General features: G+C 40.5%; 1 protein-coding gene across 2 annotated transcripts in view; it reads right to left on the bottom strand.

Moving 5' to 3' along the window:
• Positions 1-10,017: 10,017 nt before the first annotated feature.
• NOX4 (NADPH oxidase 4) overlaps positions 10,018-17,594 on the bottom strand; it is a 99,618-nt gene continuing 92,041 nt past the window's right edge. For both annotated transcript variants that reach the window (XM_054269990.1, XM_054269991.1), the window contains 3 exons: positions 17,111-17,179; positions 15,011-15,111; positions 10,018-10,138 (listed from right to left, as the gene is read on the bottom strand). In XM_054269990.1, coding sequence (XP_054125965.1) covers positions 10,018-10,138; positions 15,011-15,111; positions 17,111-17,179 — 291 coding nt within the window. The remainder of the gene's footprint in view (positions 10,139-15,010; positions 15,112-17,110; positions 17,180-17,594) is intronic.

The following is a 17,594-nucleotide window of genomic DNA, read 5'->3' as shown; positions in this document are numbered from 1 at the left end:
TTTTAAACAAAACAAATTTTAAATGAAGGACTATTTGCCAGGCAAATCAAAACTCTTTTCTGGTGTGGCTGTCCCCATTTTACTGGTAGGGAAAAAGAAGATAGGATTTTAAAAAGAAACCTAATGCAGTTGGGTATGAAAATCTCAGTGAATTTGAATTCTTCTTGTTACTCTGAAAATCCTGCACAGAGTGACTGTTTTGTAGGGGAACTCTGTAGCAACACGGGATAAAGATCAGGAGCCCTGTCTGAGTCCTTTTTTTAGCCAATGGATTTCATCTACCCTCACAACACTGTGTAACTAAGGAAGGCACACTGAGGAAAAGAGTTCTGATCCTGACTCCTAAAAAAGAGAAGAATAAATAAACCCCGAAAAATAGGAAAATAAAAACCCAAGGCTTTTTTAATGATCAGTTTTCTAGTTCTGCCTCATTATATAGAAAACTGGTAAAAATTTTCCTTTGTCTTAGTGGAACTAACAGATTCAGAAGGCTTATTGCTTACTCCTTGAAGGTTTATGAGGCATGCAGGTACAACAGTGACATATTTAAGTCTTTCCAGTCAGTGAAACACACTTCCTCCGCTGTGTTGGAGGGCAGCAAGCTGAAGTTACAAAATGGGCTGTTTCACACAGCAAGAGTATGACTTGTTATAGACATGAACCCAGTATTCTTTTCCTTAAAGCCAAGCTTGGGTGAAAAACTTACACAAATGAAAGCTCAGGGCCAAATTTTGCTTTCTGTTCTACTTGGAAACCAAGCAGACATTTCTCTTCAAAGAACTGTACCACAACCTGATCTATAAAAACATAAGAACAGATTGAAATTACATTAATATAAACAGGCACCACTGAAAAGAACATTGAGTACTCAAAATTGTGGACATTTATGTGAATACTTTCTACAATAGTTATCTTGCACATTGTAAAGAGATATAAAAAGTAAATGTCGCTTTCCTTTTTAATAAATTGTTTTTATTTCACCTCTAGTGGCAAAGATATTTAATTACAGAACTGGAAATTCAGAAAGAATTTTCTGGTCTCTTCCTTTTGGGACAGGAAAGAGTGAGAGAAGAATGTGGTCAAAAATGAGAAAGTTAAGACCCACAGCTACAGAAAAGACAAGACATTAATTTTTCAGTCTCATTATACATGTTAACTGTAAATAACTACTTTCATGGCTCATTTCTTAAAAGAAAAATTGGAAAGCCAACCTTAGTTTAATGTTTTTTCCAAATTTTAGGGATAGCAAGAATTTCCTTTGTGGCCCACATCTTCCTTCCTGAGACTGGATTTTAATTAATTTGGCTAGTGGGATAAAAGCCTAAGGTCTTTCCAGCGTACTCACACTTGTAGCAGGGGCTCCAGTTCCTGCCTGTTTACCACATCAAACTCTCACATGTCCTTTGAGTCCCAAATACACACCCAAAATAAGACAAAATTGATCATGTCTTCTTGCTCACAGAAACCCAAGTCTAGACCTGCTACAGGCATTGCCTGGAAGGTTCAGATGACAATGTAGACATGATCCTAGAGAGATGCCTTGCTTCAAAAGGAAGACACTGAATTGCTGAAGCTCAGACTGTGGTACTATTGCTTAGTTTGAACTGTACTTTTTCACTAATGAAGGTTGGAAAGGAAAAAGAATATCAAAACCAAAGAATGCTTTGCTATTAGAAAATAAGAGTTTTTACAAGCTGGTTTCCACTCTTCTTCTAAGCATCTTGGAAGAATTCTTTTAAAATAGATATGTTTTGGACATATGAGCATTTTCAATGTAAAAAAGATGCTTTGGATTTTTTTGTTTTGTTGGTTCTGAAAATGAAATTATATTTAGATAAAAAATGTAAAATTACAGATCTTTAAAGAAACTGCCCATATACACATTATGGAATTAATATAGCTGGGCCCTTCAAAATACATTTTTGGACATGAGTTTGAGGGGAGATACCACAATTATGAATGTTCTTCTCAACTACCACAGACCAAGAGAACCATTTCTTGCCCAAACATGTTTCATCAAATTTGCTCCTGCAAATAATCAGAAGGAACACAGAGAGAGGAAAACTCATTGTGAGCAAGGGTCTCACAACCTGGCACATTTGGACTAAGGGCAACTGTTTCAGAAAAAGCTAATTAATAAGCTCTGAGCTTCATCCATATATGAAGCCTGGAAGAGGGTCCTGGTCACACCTGAATCTCAGTGAAAGCTCTGCCCTTCTGCACCCTCAGGAGCATCAGGGCCTCCCTGTCAAAGATGCAGAGCTGAACATATGTGTTGGGAGTTGTCTGCTTAACAGCACGATACTTCTTCTTTCCTTTATAAACAATGAGCTCTCAAGCTCCCAGAAGCAAAGAAACCAGGTGAGGAAATATTTAATCAGTGAAAGAATGAAATTATATGCAGCTGATAAAGTAGGGGCTGTGTGGAAATACCAAATGTAATTGAAAGAAGAAACCCTTTCCATCACTGCCCAGTGTCCTGAAATGCCTGCGTGTGAAAGGAGAAGCATGACTTAATTTCAATGGCAGCCACAAGTGAGTGATCTGACTTTTTCAAAACCAAATCCCCAGTTCTCATTCAGAAGATGATGTGATCTTTGCTCTTATGAGTTTTCCCATTTTTACACGTCTGTCCTTGTAGCACTGCCCCTCCTCTGATTGCCAGAAGCATCTCCAGCACTGGGATGCTGCACCCCTCATTTTCCTGAAGCTAATCAAAGAGACTACAAGAGCCCCATTGGATTGTGCACAGCAGGAGCATTACACAGGTTGTTGCATGCTGCAAATAAAATGGAGGCCCTCTGCATTTCCCAGAATGGCATTTTCCTGAGTCGTGGGAAACAAAGAGTGGAAAAAGCCTCCTAATACAACTTGTGCTATGGAGGGAGGAAGAGCACAAAAGAAGGACTATGTGATGGGACTATGTGAAGGACATGGGTGATGATGTATCTAAAGGTTCAAACACACCTCTAGATGAAGGCTGAGGTTATATGCAGAGAGGAAGACAAGGATCTGAAAGCCCAGCTCCCTCCAGTCTTTCATGGTGATGGAGCAGACCAAGATGAATGAAGCACAAATGCAACCAGCTCCAAAAGACAATGATATTTCACTGTCAGGTGGAGATCCCCTGCCAAGTTCCATCTAAGCTGTATTTTAAAGCTTTGGGGCATTATGTTTTGTTCAAAAAGTTTGTATCAAAGTGTTACTAGGGCTTAAACAGTCAAAAAGAATAATGTCATAAGTGAATCTTCATATTCATAGCAAATATATTTTAATAGTTAATTATGTTGCTCTGATACAATATAAGAAAAATGCAGCACTTGTGTCTTCTCTGCAGAGATTTTGCCATTTATTCCTCGAGAACACTACTGGAAAATGGGCAGGATGTATTCAGTTGTGGGTGGAAGCTGACATTCACCATCCTCATCTGTTCTAAACAGTACATGCTTTCAAGCATCTAACACCTAATGAGGTACAATAACATAGCATGATTCCCTGGCCCTGAACAACATGCCTCTACAAAGCTAGAGAAATACACAGGGTACGTTCATACCTTTGGCTAACCATGGAAATGTGACTGCACCCAAAGGTCAGACAACCTCATTGCCTACACAATTCACCCTCAGATACGACAGCTCTGAGCTCCAGGCTTGAAAGTGCACACAGGAGGCTCATCCAGCTCTGTCTAAAACACTGTTCATCTCACCCTGCAGACACAGTCCAAGAGCCCCTGACTCCACCTTTGCCAAAGCACACCTAGGACTAGCTCAGGCTCATCATAGCTCAGAGAAGTGACAGGCAGCATGGTGACCTGGCCTGCTTCTGAGCACAGATCAGGTATCACTGACATGTTCTCCTTAAACCATTTACACAGAATCACAGAATAATGTGAGCTGGAAAGGACCCACAAGGATCATCATTTAAGTGAATGGTCTGCCAGGGGACCAAAGCCACAACCTCAGCCTTGCCTCTTCCCAGCAGCTTGCAGCGCTGCTGTGCAGCATTCCTAACCAGGCTGTGCTGAGTGCAGCTTGGGACACAGTCCACTCTATGTGCTCTCTGGTATTTTGCATTTCTCTCAGACCATTCAAGGGAGAAGCAAAAGCTCAAGGCTTTATTTATTCAATTCGGAAGGAAGCTGTTATCACTTTGTTACACTTCTAACATGCAAACACCACGACACAGGAGGAAACCCGTTAGCCCTGAAAAAGAAATGGCATGCTCTTTTGAAATCAAAACAAGTGCCCTGCTGTCGATGAATGTATTCTTGGTTACAGAACAAGGAGGAAGTTTTTTGCTTTTCCTCCCCCATCTCTCATCCAAATTTCTTCCCCAGGGTTGCAGAGTATGAGATGAGCAACGTGACCTTGCAATGACAGAATTTTAATGAGTGGCTGGTGCACCAAAAGCGATGCAGCAGCGTCTCCCCGCTCAGCGTTGCTATGTACACTAGACATTTATGTAACACTGCTTCTCATCCTCAAGGCTGTCCTTTCCTAGGGTCAGCAGCAACAAACATAAAATTTATTTATCAAACTGTCAAACCTACTTACAGCTGACACAGAGAACTCTACACTCCAGTATTTTGGTGAAAAGGAGTTAACAGGTAAAGCTTTTTCCCAATTCCACAGCTGCAGAATAGATGTTTTTCAGAAGTAAGTTAACTTGAAAGAGTAAAAGTTTTATTTCAAAGGAATTTTTTATTTCCAGGGTGTTTGCTATAATATACTAGCTTTCTTCTGGGCTTTAGCACTGAGTTGTGCACAGAAACGCAATGCATTTGCATACATTAGCTCTCAACCCCCAGGGAGACTCGGTATGCACATCTAGAAAATGGGGTTTGGTTTTAATTTCTAACATTGAGAAGCTAAGAAGAATGTCTTCTCCCTCCCCGTGGCTCCCAGGTACAAAATATTTCACCCTGTTTATTGCTGGCATTCATCACCCTCTCATGCCCTCCCTAGGTTGCTCCTCAGTTGACAGCAGTTTACCTGGAGCTCCAGGAACAGCCTTCCCTCTCATCCAAGGGCTCTGTTAAGAAGCAATCTGCAACTGGGACGTGTGGCTTTTTCCAGCTTTCTCTCTGTGCCCATGTAATAATGGGACAGATCCACTGCTCTTAGTACCGATCCAGCACCTGTCTCTTAGAACATAACACTTCAGGCATGGTAAACTGTGAGGATACACTGCAACTTTAGAGATATTCATAACATCAGAGGAAGTACATAGCATTCTTTGGTACCAAAATGGATCTCATCCCCCTTACAACATGGGTACAATGGATACAATTAGCAGGATACCAAACCTTCAGATAATAACCTTCAGATAATAACCTTTAGATATCCTCATCCAGCCCTTTAAGGAGAAGCATTTGTTGCTCAAAACCTTTGTGTCAGAACATTCATTATGCATGTCAGACCAGCAGAGGACTCAGGTTTTTTAACCTTAAAAGATGTTAACTAATCTCCTGTGCCTACAAAGGAAATTTCAGTTTCTAGGATTTACTATGCTTAGTACAGGCACTAAAATACCAGGCTCTTTATGGGAATGAAGAGTCTCATTTCAGCCCCATACATTTTGCCAGTGCATCTCCATAGTGGCCTTAATGAAACACACCAGCAGCAGAAACAATGCAAATCCCAAATCACTGTTCACAGTTGAGTCATCAGCTATATTACATACATATATATATCCCTGAAAAATGTATATTCATAGCAGAAAATCTCAGCTCAGCACCGGTATTTGATTAAATCTTCTTGTTAAATCCTCTTGGCTAAAACAATAAAAACTGGTTGAGATTGTGAGGCATGGAAAATAGGCAGAAAAACTGGATGCATAATCCAGAGAAGGAGATCCACCTTGCATTAGATCAAACTGGTGAGTTTATGAAATGATTGCCAGGTTGAATTGAAAATTAATCTCCCTAGAAGTACTTTTATTTTTCAAAAGAGTAAACATTGCATTTTAATAACTTTGCCTCTTCTCTGACTTATGGTCCTTGAACTGCTATAGGCAGGGACTCTTTAGCCTCATGTCTGCTTTCCCTAAGCCATGTCTTGTGGTTTGAAACTATAACCTGGTGTATTAAACGTTGAGTAGAGGTTTTCCTCTTAGGGCTGCTGTTCTCCAAGTCCTGCTAAATCATTACTTCTCTGCTCTGTTAGCTGTTACAGCTGAATTACTGTTCCCAACACGGCTGTTCTGCCACTTAATGCATTATCTGCCCTCCCTCAGCCAGCTTCAAATCTCTTTGCCACCTCTGTGCTACAGGCTAGAAGAGGAGAAAAAGACAAGGAAGAACTCACATGCCAGCAGTAGTATCACATACTGAAACAGGGAAGTGTTGCTCCAAACAATGGGCTGGAATAATCACTGTGGAGGGACAGACTGTTCTGCAGACTTTGGTGGTGAAGACCAGTCCCCACTAGGCCTTCCCACACACATCAGGGCTCACCTCTGCTGTTCTTTGCTGTCGCAGTGGACATTTACTCACACAAGCAACCTCAGTGATATGGGAATAGGTCTTGGGTACATCTGATTAATCCTGCTGTTAGCTGTGTAAAGCCCTGAGTCCCACGCTGCTGCACAAGGGCTGGATTCTTGTTGCAGGGAAAGGGCTTGATTTTCATCACAGTATGGAAACATTCCTGGTCTAAAAAAAGACTCCTGAAAAAATTCTGATTAATAAAACACAAAGACCCTGCTGAACAAACACTGAGAAGTCTGCAGCTTTGTGAAAGACTGAGTGAAAACTGGGAGAACACAGGCCGGGATCCTTCCCCTGCCAGCAGGACACTTATGACAGACTCACAGGACACAGTTTAAAGTGCAAAGTGATGCTCAATTACGTAAATCCAGTTGATCTGCAAATGTGGAATTGAGTGCTGTCAGCCTTCACTTACTTGTCTGGCACTGAGTTATATTTTTAAATACATTTGGCTTACAGATTTAAAAGCAATGGAGTTTAAAAGAGGGCTTGACTCTGTTTTGCAAGCTGGAGACACACTCAGAGCAATGACAACACAGCCTGTAGAAAGATTGTGTTTATCATACTATCTGACACTTCTGAAGCCAAGTCACAGTCACTCAAAAACACTTAAGCTTTCTGCCTCTCTTACAGAAGAATAGCAAAAGGAAAAGGAAAAAAACAACTGAAGCTTTTAGACTTTCCCAAACTCTTCCTCACCTGGCCTAGCAATTACTCAAATCATGGTTTTCCCAAAATAAAACATAAGCACATTTGCATAGCAATTAGATAGCTCCTTCTACTGCTTGTGCACCAAAGTGATCCCAAAACATTAATTAAGGCTCAAAACACTCCAGAAAGGCAGACAGTCCAGAGCTTGTTTTACAAGTGGGTCAGCTGAGTCAGATACAGCACAAAGACAGAAAAGAGGACAGCCTGGATCTGCTTTGATCTTGCTGTGACAGCACTGCTTAACGTAACAACATGTGTTTAACATGCCTACAAACAGTATCAACTCCTGCAACAATGCAGAATAACAGCACAGTACTAGTATTACTATTTTAATTATAAAGTGTTACCTAGGCAGAAGCTGAGCCAGAAAATATAGTCTGCTTTAGCACTGAGCTAACTGCAAAACTAGCTGCTCATTATATGGTAATGGAGCCGATATCTGTCAGAGGGGATGTAAAACCACAAACAACATAGTGATTAGATGACTCTAAACTGTATTTTAAAAGCATGTGATACTAGATCCCACAACTAGAGGAAAAGTTCACTTTCTAGTTGTGGGTAACAGATGCAGGCATGATTTCAATCATGCTTTAAACTGACATCCAGAAAACAAAAAAGTATGCAGGACCTACAATATCCAGTATCTATGCATCTTGCCAACAGTTTTATGTTTATTATAAAATCTATGCAGGCAGTATTAGAAATAAATCTTACTGATTAAAAAGAATCTAATCCTTTGCTGCACACCTCCAGTTTTACAGTGATGGATGAATGAGATCCAGTAGGAAAATAATGGTCCTTTCTGCCTCAAAGAGAAAAAAATTAAAAGCAGTAGCTGCAATGTAGGCTCTCATCTCACACTGCATTTCTATTTTGGCTTCTCTCATCTGGGCTACTTCGAGAATTTTCATCAGTAGGAATTCCTCTATCTCTGGTTCTTTGCTTCCTGCCTGGATTTCAAATTGGACAGAGCCAGAGGTAAAGACTTCAGTGCCAACTCTGGACACTGAGGAACACATTCCCACGTGCTTTCACTGATGCACCTCCTCCCTGTTGCTCACTGAGTGCAACTCCTGAGCAGAAGCTGCCAAGGCAAAGACCAAACTTATTCTCACCAGTTACACATGCAGGATGCCCATACACCACCTACTAGAAAAATGCTTCCCTCTGAACACTCACACTGATACTTGCAGACTCTGGTATACAGAGTCTGTGTCCCATGCAGAAATTTAGTGCCTTTCCCACTAACATACAAAAGGTATCCATTGGATAGATGTAAATGAAAGCAAATGCACTGCCCTAAATACAGGTGAACCACAGGCACGAGTTCTCAAGCAAGCCTCTGCCTGTGTATGCTGCAAACACTACATTGTACTATTCCCAAGCTTCTGCTGGAGATCAAGGGGAAGGTTTTCACCATGTTAAAGTCATGCTGATCTATTAAGAAACACTAGAGTGGTGCCTATTTATGCCAGCTAAGTGTCTGATCCCTGTTTAAATGCCCTCATCTCAGCAAAGTAAGGAAAAAGCAGAAAATAAGAAATAAGGGGAATTGGATTGGCTATTTGGATGGACAAAAAAAGGTGCTCCTCAGAACCAAAAATTTATGAAGTACCAGTTTCAACCTTTAGCTCTCCCATGGCAATTATGGGCAGAAGATAGCTGAGGGGAGGAGAAGGGAAGGAGAGCTTAAAATTGGGATGTTTTGAGATCCTCCTCTATGGCACAAACTGAAAGCATACTGCAGCTCCTGCAAGGTTTTTATCTGCACACATCAGCCAAGGAGCCACAGAGCTGAAGGGTTCATTCTCACTCTGCTGTGGATCTGGTCTCATTCCACTTTCAGCAGCACCAGGGCAAACAAAGGGGGCTCCAGGGAAGACACTTAGAGGATCAGAGTCAACCAAACATACTGGAACCCCTAAAACTGGATTTCAACCTGCTGTGCTGTAAAATAATCAGTCAGAGCATCTGAAAGCTTGAAGTGTTTAACATTCAGGGCATGTGAGTGCAGAGTGAGTGCAACTTCCATGTTGAGTAGTGTGTGGTATAATAAAACTTCAGGTCCTGTCTGCTCCTGTTCATTGCTTTTCTTGCTCCATCTTTATGACTGCATAAATCATAATTATTTTGCAAACTCACTGAATACTGAACTGATGCAAGATACAGAGTTCTCCACGTACAGATGCGTGCTTGCCAAAAGGCTGTGACTAACATCACAGCAGAGGCTGCCCACTGGCGCTACACAATTGTGCTCACTTTTTCTTAGGTTAACTTCATTACAGAAGTAGACTAGCAAGAGTAACACTCTATATTTTAAATACAGAATCCCAGTTCTGCAATGTATAATAAAATCTTCAACATGGAGTATTTTCACCCCAAAGCCTTAAGATTTGTATACCAACAAAAGCAAGAGTCTTTGTAATAGACTATGTTTTGCCATTTGGATTAACCTGGGGTATCTTTTACTGATCCAGCTTCAGAGGACTGAAGTGGAAGAAGTCCAAACACTCCACAGATTCTTCTTCCATCAGCTTATAAAGCAATTGTGTCTTTCCCCAGCTTCTGTATTTTTTAATTAACAGAAATAAATCCAAAGAATCCCTCCCACCACAAATATTGTGTGAGCCTATTTGAGTAAAAGCACTGATTATTTGTTGGTATACTGCTGCATCCATCAGTCTTAAATAATCATAAATAAAAACATTTGTGCTATTCTTTGGTACATTTCTGTCTGTTTAAACCACAGCTGAACGTTTATGTTGTACAAACAAAAAATTGCACTTTTATCTTCTAGAGAGTCTTGCTCCAAGAGATTTTCAGCTGAAGGATTCTTTATTGTATTCAAACCTTGTCCCATAGGAGTTGCTGCTGTTGCTCAGTTTATGAAGTATCTTAGAGATTTTGTTTGGTCCACAGCAGAAAACTCCAATGGTCTTCCTGTTAAAAAAAAAAAAAAAAAAAAAAAAAAAAAAAGAGGGAGGGGAAGTTATGACATTGTGAATAAACAGTAATTTCCAATAAGAGACAGAAGTGGATCCTGGCCTCATGGTGTTATACATAAGGCACCTACATACAGATTTTAAGGTGAGAACAGTTCACTAGATGATGCAGTAAATTTTACTGAAGTCACCACATCTCTCCTAAGTATCTCTACAACAAACCCTTTTATTTATCTGACTAAGACAACTCTAAGGAAGAAGTGCTTCATCTTAGTCTCAAGATACCAAATGATAAAATATTACTATTTTTCACTCTATTTTTTTTCCCATGATTAAGCACTTTTTTTGTTAAAAATATGTCTCACTATAAAGACTTCCTTAGTGTAACTCATGAATTACACAAGCATATCTAATCACTAACAGTGATTTGTTACACTTATGAAAACAGAGAACTACTAACCCATGATTATTTCTGGCAGCAACAGAATAATTTTACTGCTTTACTTTCACATTAGCATGTAGTTTTTCCTTCAGCATCTATATTGGAAATCTTACAAGAAGTCAAACACAGAGTATGATCCTTGCTCATCACCCATAGATCTTGGGCCTTTAGTCAACCTGACTTTTTCACACTGTTCTACTGACAACAGCTCTTTGCTCTCTGGTCACCTTAAAAACAGGCTGCAAGTCAGACTTACAGTCATACAACATTTCAGGGCTCGGAACTTTAGCCAAATTCAGAACAAAACACAGCAGGACTGAGCCATTCACAATATTCACTATCGCCCTTTTTTTAAAGATGAGGAGAGGGAAAGAAAGCAGGGAAATACAATGCAGTGCTGCATTTTCTGTATCATGAAAAAAAAAAATTCTTCTTCTTCCTGTTGAAATTGTGCCACTACAGAAAAAGATCTAAAAGATTTACTAGGATGAAGAAAAAGCATACAAGAGGGAACATGGCTCTCACTATTGTGATCTACAGCACTCAACAAGCGGATGGAGGTTTGAATCCTGGGTTTTGCCTCCAGGACTGTTTCAATATTTTATGCAATAACTATTCAATATACAGTATTTTAGCATATGCTAAATAATCAAATTCAGTTTAAAGCTCCCTGTGCATGTGTTTGATGAGAGGAGGGAACTGATTTAAGAATAAATCTTTGGTGCATACTGCCACACGTACATGTCAGGTGGCAGGCAGCTGCTGGAGTAGCACGCTGCACCAGTGCACAGCAACACTGGCATGGTACAACTGAGCACTCAAACATCAAAAATCACCCAAAAGTTATGCAGGTAACTCCAGTGGTGTCCTTGTGCAGGCACCTTACAACACAGATTGCAATTGCCTTCAATGACTTCATCTCTCATGTCAATCAGGCAAAGTCATAATTCATACTTTTTTCACCCTTATGTTTATCTATTAAGCTTTCATGTTCTGGCAATACTCCTTTTATTGGCAATGGGTGCCGTGCTGGTGGCTGAATTTGCTGCAATAATGAGAGAGCTGCTGCTTGTTGCTCTCAAATAAGAATCCTCAGCACTTGCAGACTCTGAAATCCCTTTAATCTGTGCACACTGGAGAAAAAGAATTCATGAGCTGCCAGCAAGACTCTGTCTTCTACTGTGTATTTAATTGAAAGAATTAATGTTGTTGTTGGGTTTGGGGTTTTTTGTTTGTTTGTTTTTCTTCTTCTTTAGTTGAATTAGTACAGGGAACTGATAAAATAAACCCCAAAGAGTTCAGCTGCCCCTCTCTCTTTCATTATGTATAAACAGCCAACAAAGTGAATACATAGTGCCAATGTATTCTCATCCCAGTATCCCAGAACATTCTTTCAAGGTATACAGATTTTTTCGCTAGTGATTAGAATCACAGGAAGGTTAAATTATTTGCCTGAAGTCACACAAGAGACCCATGGCTAAGGTCCCCTGAAACCCAACTGAGTCACTGTTCTGTGCAGTGAGCCACAGGCTCTCAGATTGCCTTCCTGGGTTACTCACCACCATCATCCAGTCTGGACACCCCTTCATGCACCATCTACCTTCCTCCCCTGTGTCCATCCCTGCCTGCAGATGCCTCTGCCTCTCCTCCCCCAGATCCTGCCTGGCTGCTGGAACACAAACAGAAAGGTGGCTGAGGAAAGCTACTACATGGAACAGCATATTACTACCCTGACTGTTTATCTATCATTTGTTTGGAACAAAGGCTCCCTTTGTGTATTAGATGAAAACAGGCAGCTGTACAGTCCTATGTCTGAAAATCTTCATTAATGCCATTAACATGCTTACAGTTAAGGAAACTATGTTATAGGCCATTCTTTGTAATAACTATAAACTTCAATATAGAATTTACTCCTTCAGAGCACTAAGCAAGTAATTCCTCAGTGTTCCTATAGGATGAGTAGATCAGCACATACTCTTACATCCATTTTATGAACAGCAGGAGTTGAGAGAGAGATTAAACATTTTGCTACATTGAGAGGACAGAGTCAGGACTTGAAATGTTCCTGTTTTAAGTCCCACATTTATTCCTAGAGAGAGGTTTCTCCTTAAGATCACATGAGAAATGTATCATGGTGTTCCATGCTTTTTCCTCCTACAGGTATTCATGTCTTTTTCTAGGTCATTCTCTACCTGGAAAAAAGCACATGCCTTTTTGACCTAAGCAAACTGAGCATGGTACAAGCTTTTCATCCAGGACACAACTGAACAGGAACAAGGCTGTTGCTCCATTCCCCCACAAAAAGCATGAAAAAACAAGACCAGTAATTTATTATGTAACTGTTCCAGTTCGGATTGCTGGGTCTGCAGGTGTCATATGAAATACGAACAGTAGATGGCATACATCCGCTCCTCTTTTCCCGAAAACCCAAAAGGAGCAGGAACCTGATGCTGGGCTGTCCCATGTCACGCTCTGAAGGTCTGGCAAAGCTCAGACACTTACAAATGCACTTTGCTTATTTGAGACCCATACAGCAACAACAGCAACAATCCACAAAGCACACAGCAATCAGACGGTTACACAGAGAGACAGAGAGCTTTGCCAGCTGCCTGTTTATTTATATGCAGCTTTTCCTAAAATCACAAGATAAAAACTGGAAAATATCTTGGCTGCCCATAAACAAGCCCAAGGGGATGATTGCAAATGTGAAAGTCTGAACACTGGCACCAGATGTTGCAAACAACTTGATTGACCTGTTTTGCTTTAGTTTGGTTTTTTTGGTCTCTGTATAGCAGCAGGGACATTTAGGTGGAAAGTTACAGAGAAATAAGAATTGAAATAAAGGTAGTAGCAGACCTGGAAATTGGACTAGAGGGAAAAACTAAAGTTCCCATCTCATTCAAGGAAATACAGAGAATAATTAGCTACAAAAAGTAAATTTCTGCAGGACAGCTGAGGTTGTCAAAGGCTTCGCTACTGGGCACCATTACCATCTATAGGTACAGACCTATATAAACCTTGATAAAGAGATTACAAAGAGGGACAAAGCCTACATCTTAGCAAGATAATCAAAAGATAACATTATTTTTGTATTAAATATTGCTTGAAAATGGCAGCCCAATTTAAAGACCTGATGTGAAAATGCAGAGGAAATGGTATTTGAAGTCTAATTAGGAGTAATGAAATGGAAAGCAAAAAAGAAAAATCAAGTATGATTACTACTACTAATGGCTTCATCTATATGATGTGCTCTTACATCCTCAGAGGGAAGTGGCAGGAACCTCATAATTTTCATCTTTTAAAACTGCAGTCAGTTAAACAAAGACATTAGAATGGAGCATAAAAGGTCAACACCCCACTACGCAGAGATCTTTGGGCCCAGTCAGCTTGGCCCTGTGAACTCTCTTTCCTTTTCTTTCCCAAGGTTCTTTGCTCTAAACCCCTTCTCTAAGTATGAAAATTTTACTAGAGATGTAGCAGCCTATGGGGTGTCCTGCTCACAACATCCTCTATGACCTGAATCCAAGACAAGTATTGTCAGCAGCTCACACTGCCCACAGTGATACATTTGGCACTCAGTATTTCTCAAGAGCCAGGGCTCAGTGTCCCCTGGTCATATCTAGCCTTAGAAGAGAAGAGCCAACAAGCCATGGGTAGATTTCACTTCGCAAGTGCAAGAGAGGACAAAAATTTCTTGAGGGAAAGTTCTGCAGAGCACCTCTCAAACCCAATGCACCCAGATTACTGTCAATAGCCGCTCAGGGGGGTTTGCTCCCACACCACTGACTTTGCCAGAAGTGGATTAGGGAAGATTCACACAGTCCCTTCTTCCAGATCAGCTTTTGAGGCAATGAACTGCCAGCAGCAGGAAAAATATTCAACCAACAAAGTTGGATGTGGACAAAGACATTCTATATGCATGTCTTCTCTGGTTTACAATTGTCTTTCAGACCATAATATGCTTTCCCAGCACAGTAAAAAGGCATTGCCAGGTTTTAACAGAGAATAAAACATAGCCAGAAATACCCAAAAGACAATAAATCTTATGAATAAAAACAATACAGGTAATTCAAATTCTTCCTTGTGAATTCTGTGAATACTAGCATTACAAATCATGAATCAACAATTTTAAGAAATGTAACTTCATATAAAGAACCAGCATATGTTGAAAGCAAGACATTGCCACGGACAAGAACACATGTAATCTCTGTGCAGTGAGATGAAAATCTGCTACTTTTCTGAGCCACTGAACATTTCAACTGCATGAGAAGCTGAACTGCTCTGAACATAAAAAAACCACCGTGTTTCAGTTTGTATAGGCTATCTCTCAGCAAGATAAATCCTAGAAATATTTTCATACAAACATAGCTAGGAACAGATATGTCCAGCCATCCAACTGTGGCACCCTTCACGTGGATGAGCACTTACCTCCTATTGCACTTTGCTATGTCATCAAACAGGAGCTTCCACCGGGGTCGTCCAATCAAAAGCCTGGAGTTTAGAGCTTGATATTTTTCACCAATTATTTTCTGCAAGAAACAAAAAAATCCATTCTGCCTGATTTGCAAATTGCCTCATATCACCCAGGGCTCCCACTTCTGCTATTGGCTGACTTGCCAGAGTGCTGAGGTGTAAAACCTGAGCACAAGTACGAAACAGCTGTGATGGGAGCTGCAGCCATTTTATGCACCAATACCTCTGCTCAGTGTCTTTTCAATGGCTCTCCTTGGTGTTAGTTATATACATAGTTATATACATTGTCCCTCATGCAGCTGCTCATTAATTCCTACATTACTTTTAAACCAATTCATTTAATCCATAGAACAATAACCATGCTCCTGTTACTCATTCCCATGCTGGCTTTTAATGCTAAGCTGGAAGAAATGCTGCTGATGCAAAAATCATATTTTTGTCTGAAGTCTTTTTTTAAACATTGTACAAGTAACTATTAAGATGACTAGGTCTAAAAAAGTAACAAGGGAAATCTTACCTTTCTCCCTGAGAGTAGTTTGCCAGCTGTTTTGAGCTGCTGCAACAGCAGAAAGAAGCCAAAACTGCTCCCCAGATGGAACCCACTCCATTCCAGAATGCTAACTCACCAGCATTTTGATAAGGTGAAATGCCCTCCCACTGCAGGGCACAACCCTGGGTTTGCTGTCCTAACACAGCAGCAAGAGGCAGAGAGCTACACATTATCTAGGCTCCCACATTCCCTCCCTTGCTGAACAACCCAAAACACTGCTTACACCAATGCAAACACAGTCCTGACCAACTCAGCCTCCTTTGGGCTTTTATAGACAAGAGGCACTTGCTGCAGGGTGAGCTCTAACCACACAGGCACAAGGGCTTCTCATAAAGGGAGCAAGAAATGTAACTGCCTGAATTCTGGCAGCAGTCAGCACTTTGGACTAACATCAGTGAACACACCACCTGTATGGCCATGGAGACTTAACTCCTCCTTGAGCAATGATGAGCAGCACTATGCTTCGTGGCAGTTTTGTTCAACAGCCACAAAAAAAGTGACTCTAAAGTATGACTTCAATCAAAAAGCTGACGTGAATAAATTCAGCAGCTGCTTAATTAGCATCACTATGCAGTATTTGTATACTATATAGTATCAGAAAACTTCCTTTGAATTGACTATTATTTCACTTTCCCTATCATATTGCATTGCAGTCCAGCTTCAGGTTTTAATTTTAACCTAAAAATAGCAGGTTCATCAATTAGGCATTTTCAAGCACTCCATTTCCATCAACATATGCTGTCCAGGCATTGCATTTGTCATAGTCATTACTGTAGCTACTACATCATTTAAACTACAGGATTGTGTTCCTACCAGAGCATTTCATGTTTTCCAGTAATTGTTAGGCTTGGCTCTGGGCCCCCTGTAGTCAATGGAAAGCTTCCTGACGTGGCACAGTAAAGACTTGTACCTAGGCTTATATGCTACATCATGTAAAATGAAGATTGCAAGCATAAATAGTTACAGGAGATGCCAAGAGTTGGGGAATTAGCCATTGGCAATACATGTCAACTGACAGTTCCATGTAATTTCTAGTCTTACACATCAAGAAATTTCTACCTTTCATCTATATACGAGATAATGAAATAAAAAGTTTTTAAAAATAGCTAGATTCTTTCAAAACAGATATGGAAAAGAAGATTTGAGCTTGCAGGTTCCTATAACTATTCTGGTTTGGTTCTTAGCCCAGAAACGATGCAGATTTCCCATCGAACACGGCCAACTGTCTGGTCTGTGGCCTGGCCTGGAAGGACCTTGTTCCTAGAAAAGGGAGATATGGATTTCTGCCTACACCTAATCAAGTTAAGGGTATGGCACTAGACTCTCTTAATGCTGTGGGGATGAACTGGCTGTATTGCTCTGTTAATGAATCAGTCACCCGAGTTTATGGCCTCATCTCCTGTTTTTACCATCTGCAGTAATCCCCTTCTGCCTTTGACTGACAGTTTGCATTGCCTATTACTCCAAGGTCTAGTTTAGTTTACAAACAACATTTGGCCACATACCTGTATTCCATCTGTTTGACTGAGGTACAGCTGGATATTTATATAGTCTGGCCGATTCTCCTGCCAAAGCTGGAAGGATGATAAAAACAGCTAGTGAAATAATATTCTTTTTCTTAATGCAAGCATGAAGTCATTTGTGCCTACTATGCTGAGGTACATGGGTTTCAGCATCAATGAAGTAAGCTTTTCAATGAAGAGGATGTGCTCGTATAGCACATCGTGTTGTGTAAAAAATATTATTTTAGGAAGCTACATGGCTCTTAAAATATACTTGAAATTATAAATCCCACTGCCTTTTCAATCTGCCTACTAGCCAAATGACTAAATGACTAAAGGCCATTCAAGGCTTTCCAGACTGCATGTGCTTCTTCTTCCATCTCATAAAGTAGTCTGGACACAGGTAAGTGTCCAGGCTACCGGAACATGGCAACACTGCAATGAAACATTGGTGATGGATACTCAAACTGGTTTTGATCCAAGAACA

Source organism: Melozone crissalis, unplaced genomic scaffold (assembly GCF_028551555.1).
Source record: "Melozone crissalis strain CALT ecotype California unplaced genomic scaffold, PUWL_Pcris_2 ptg000008l_1, whole genome shotgun sequence".
Classification (NCBI taxonomy): Eukaryota; Metazoa; Chordata; class Aves; order Passeriformes; family Passerellidae; genus Melozone; species Melozone crissalis.
The sequence above is the reverse complement of the archived record's forward strand: the minus strand, read 5'-3'. Positions and strand labels throughout refer to the sequence as shown.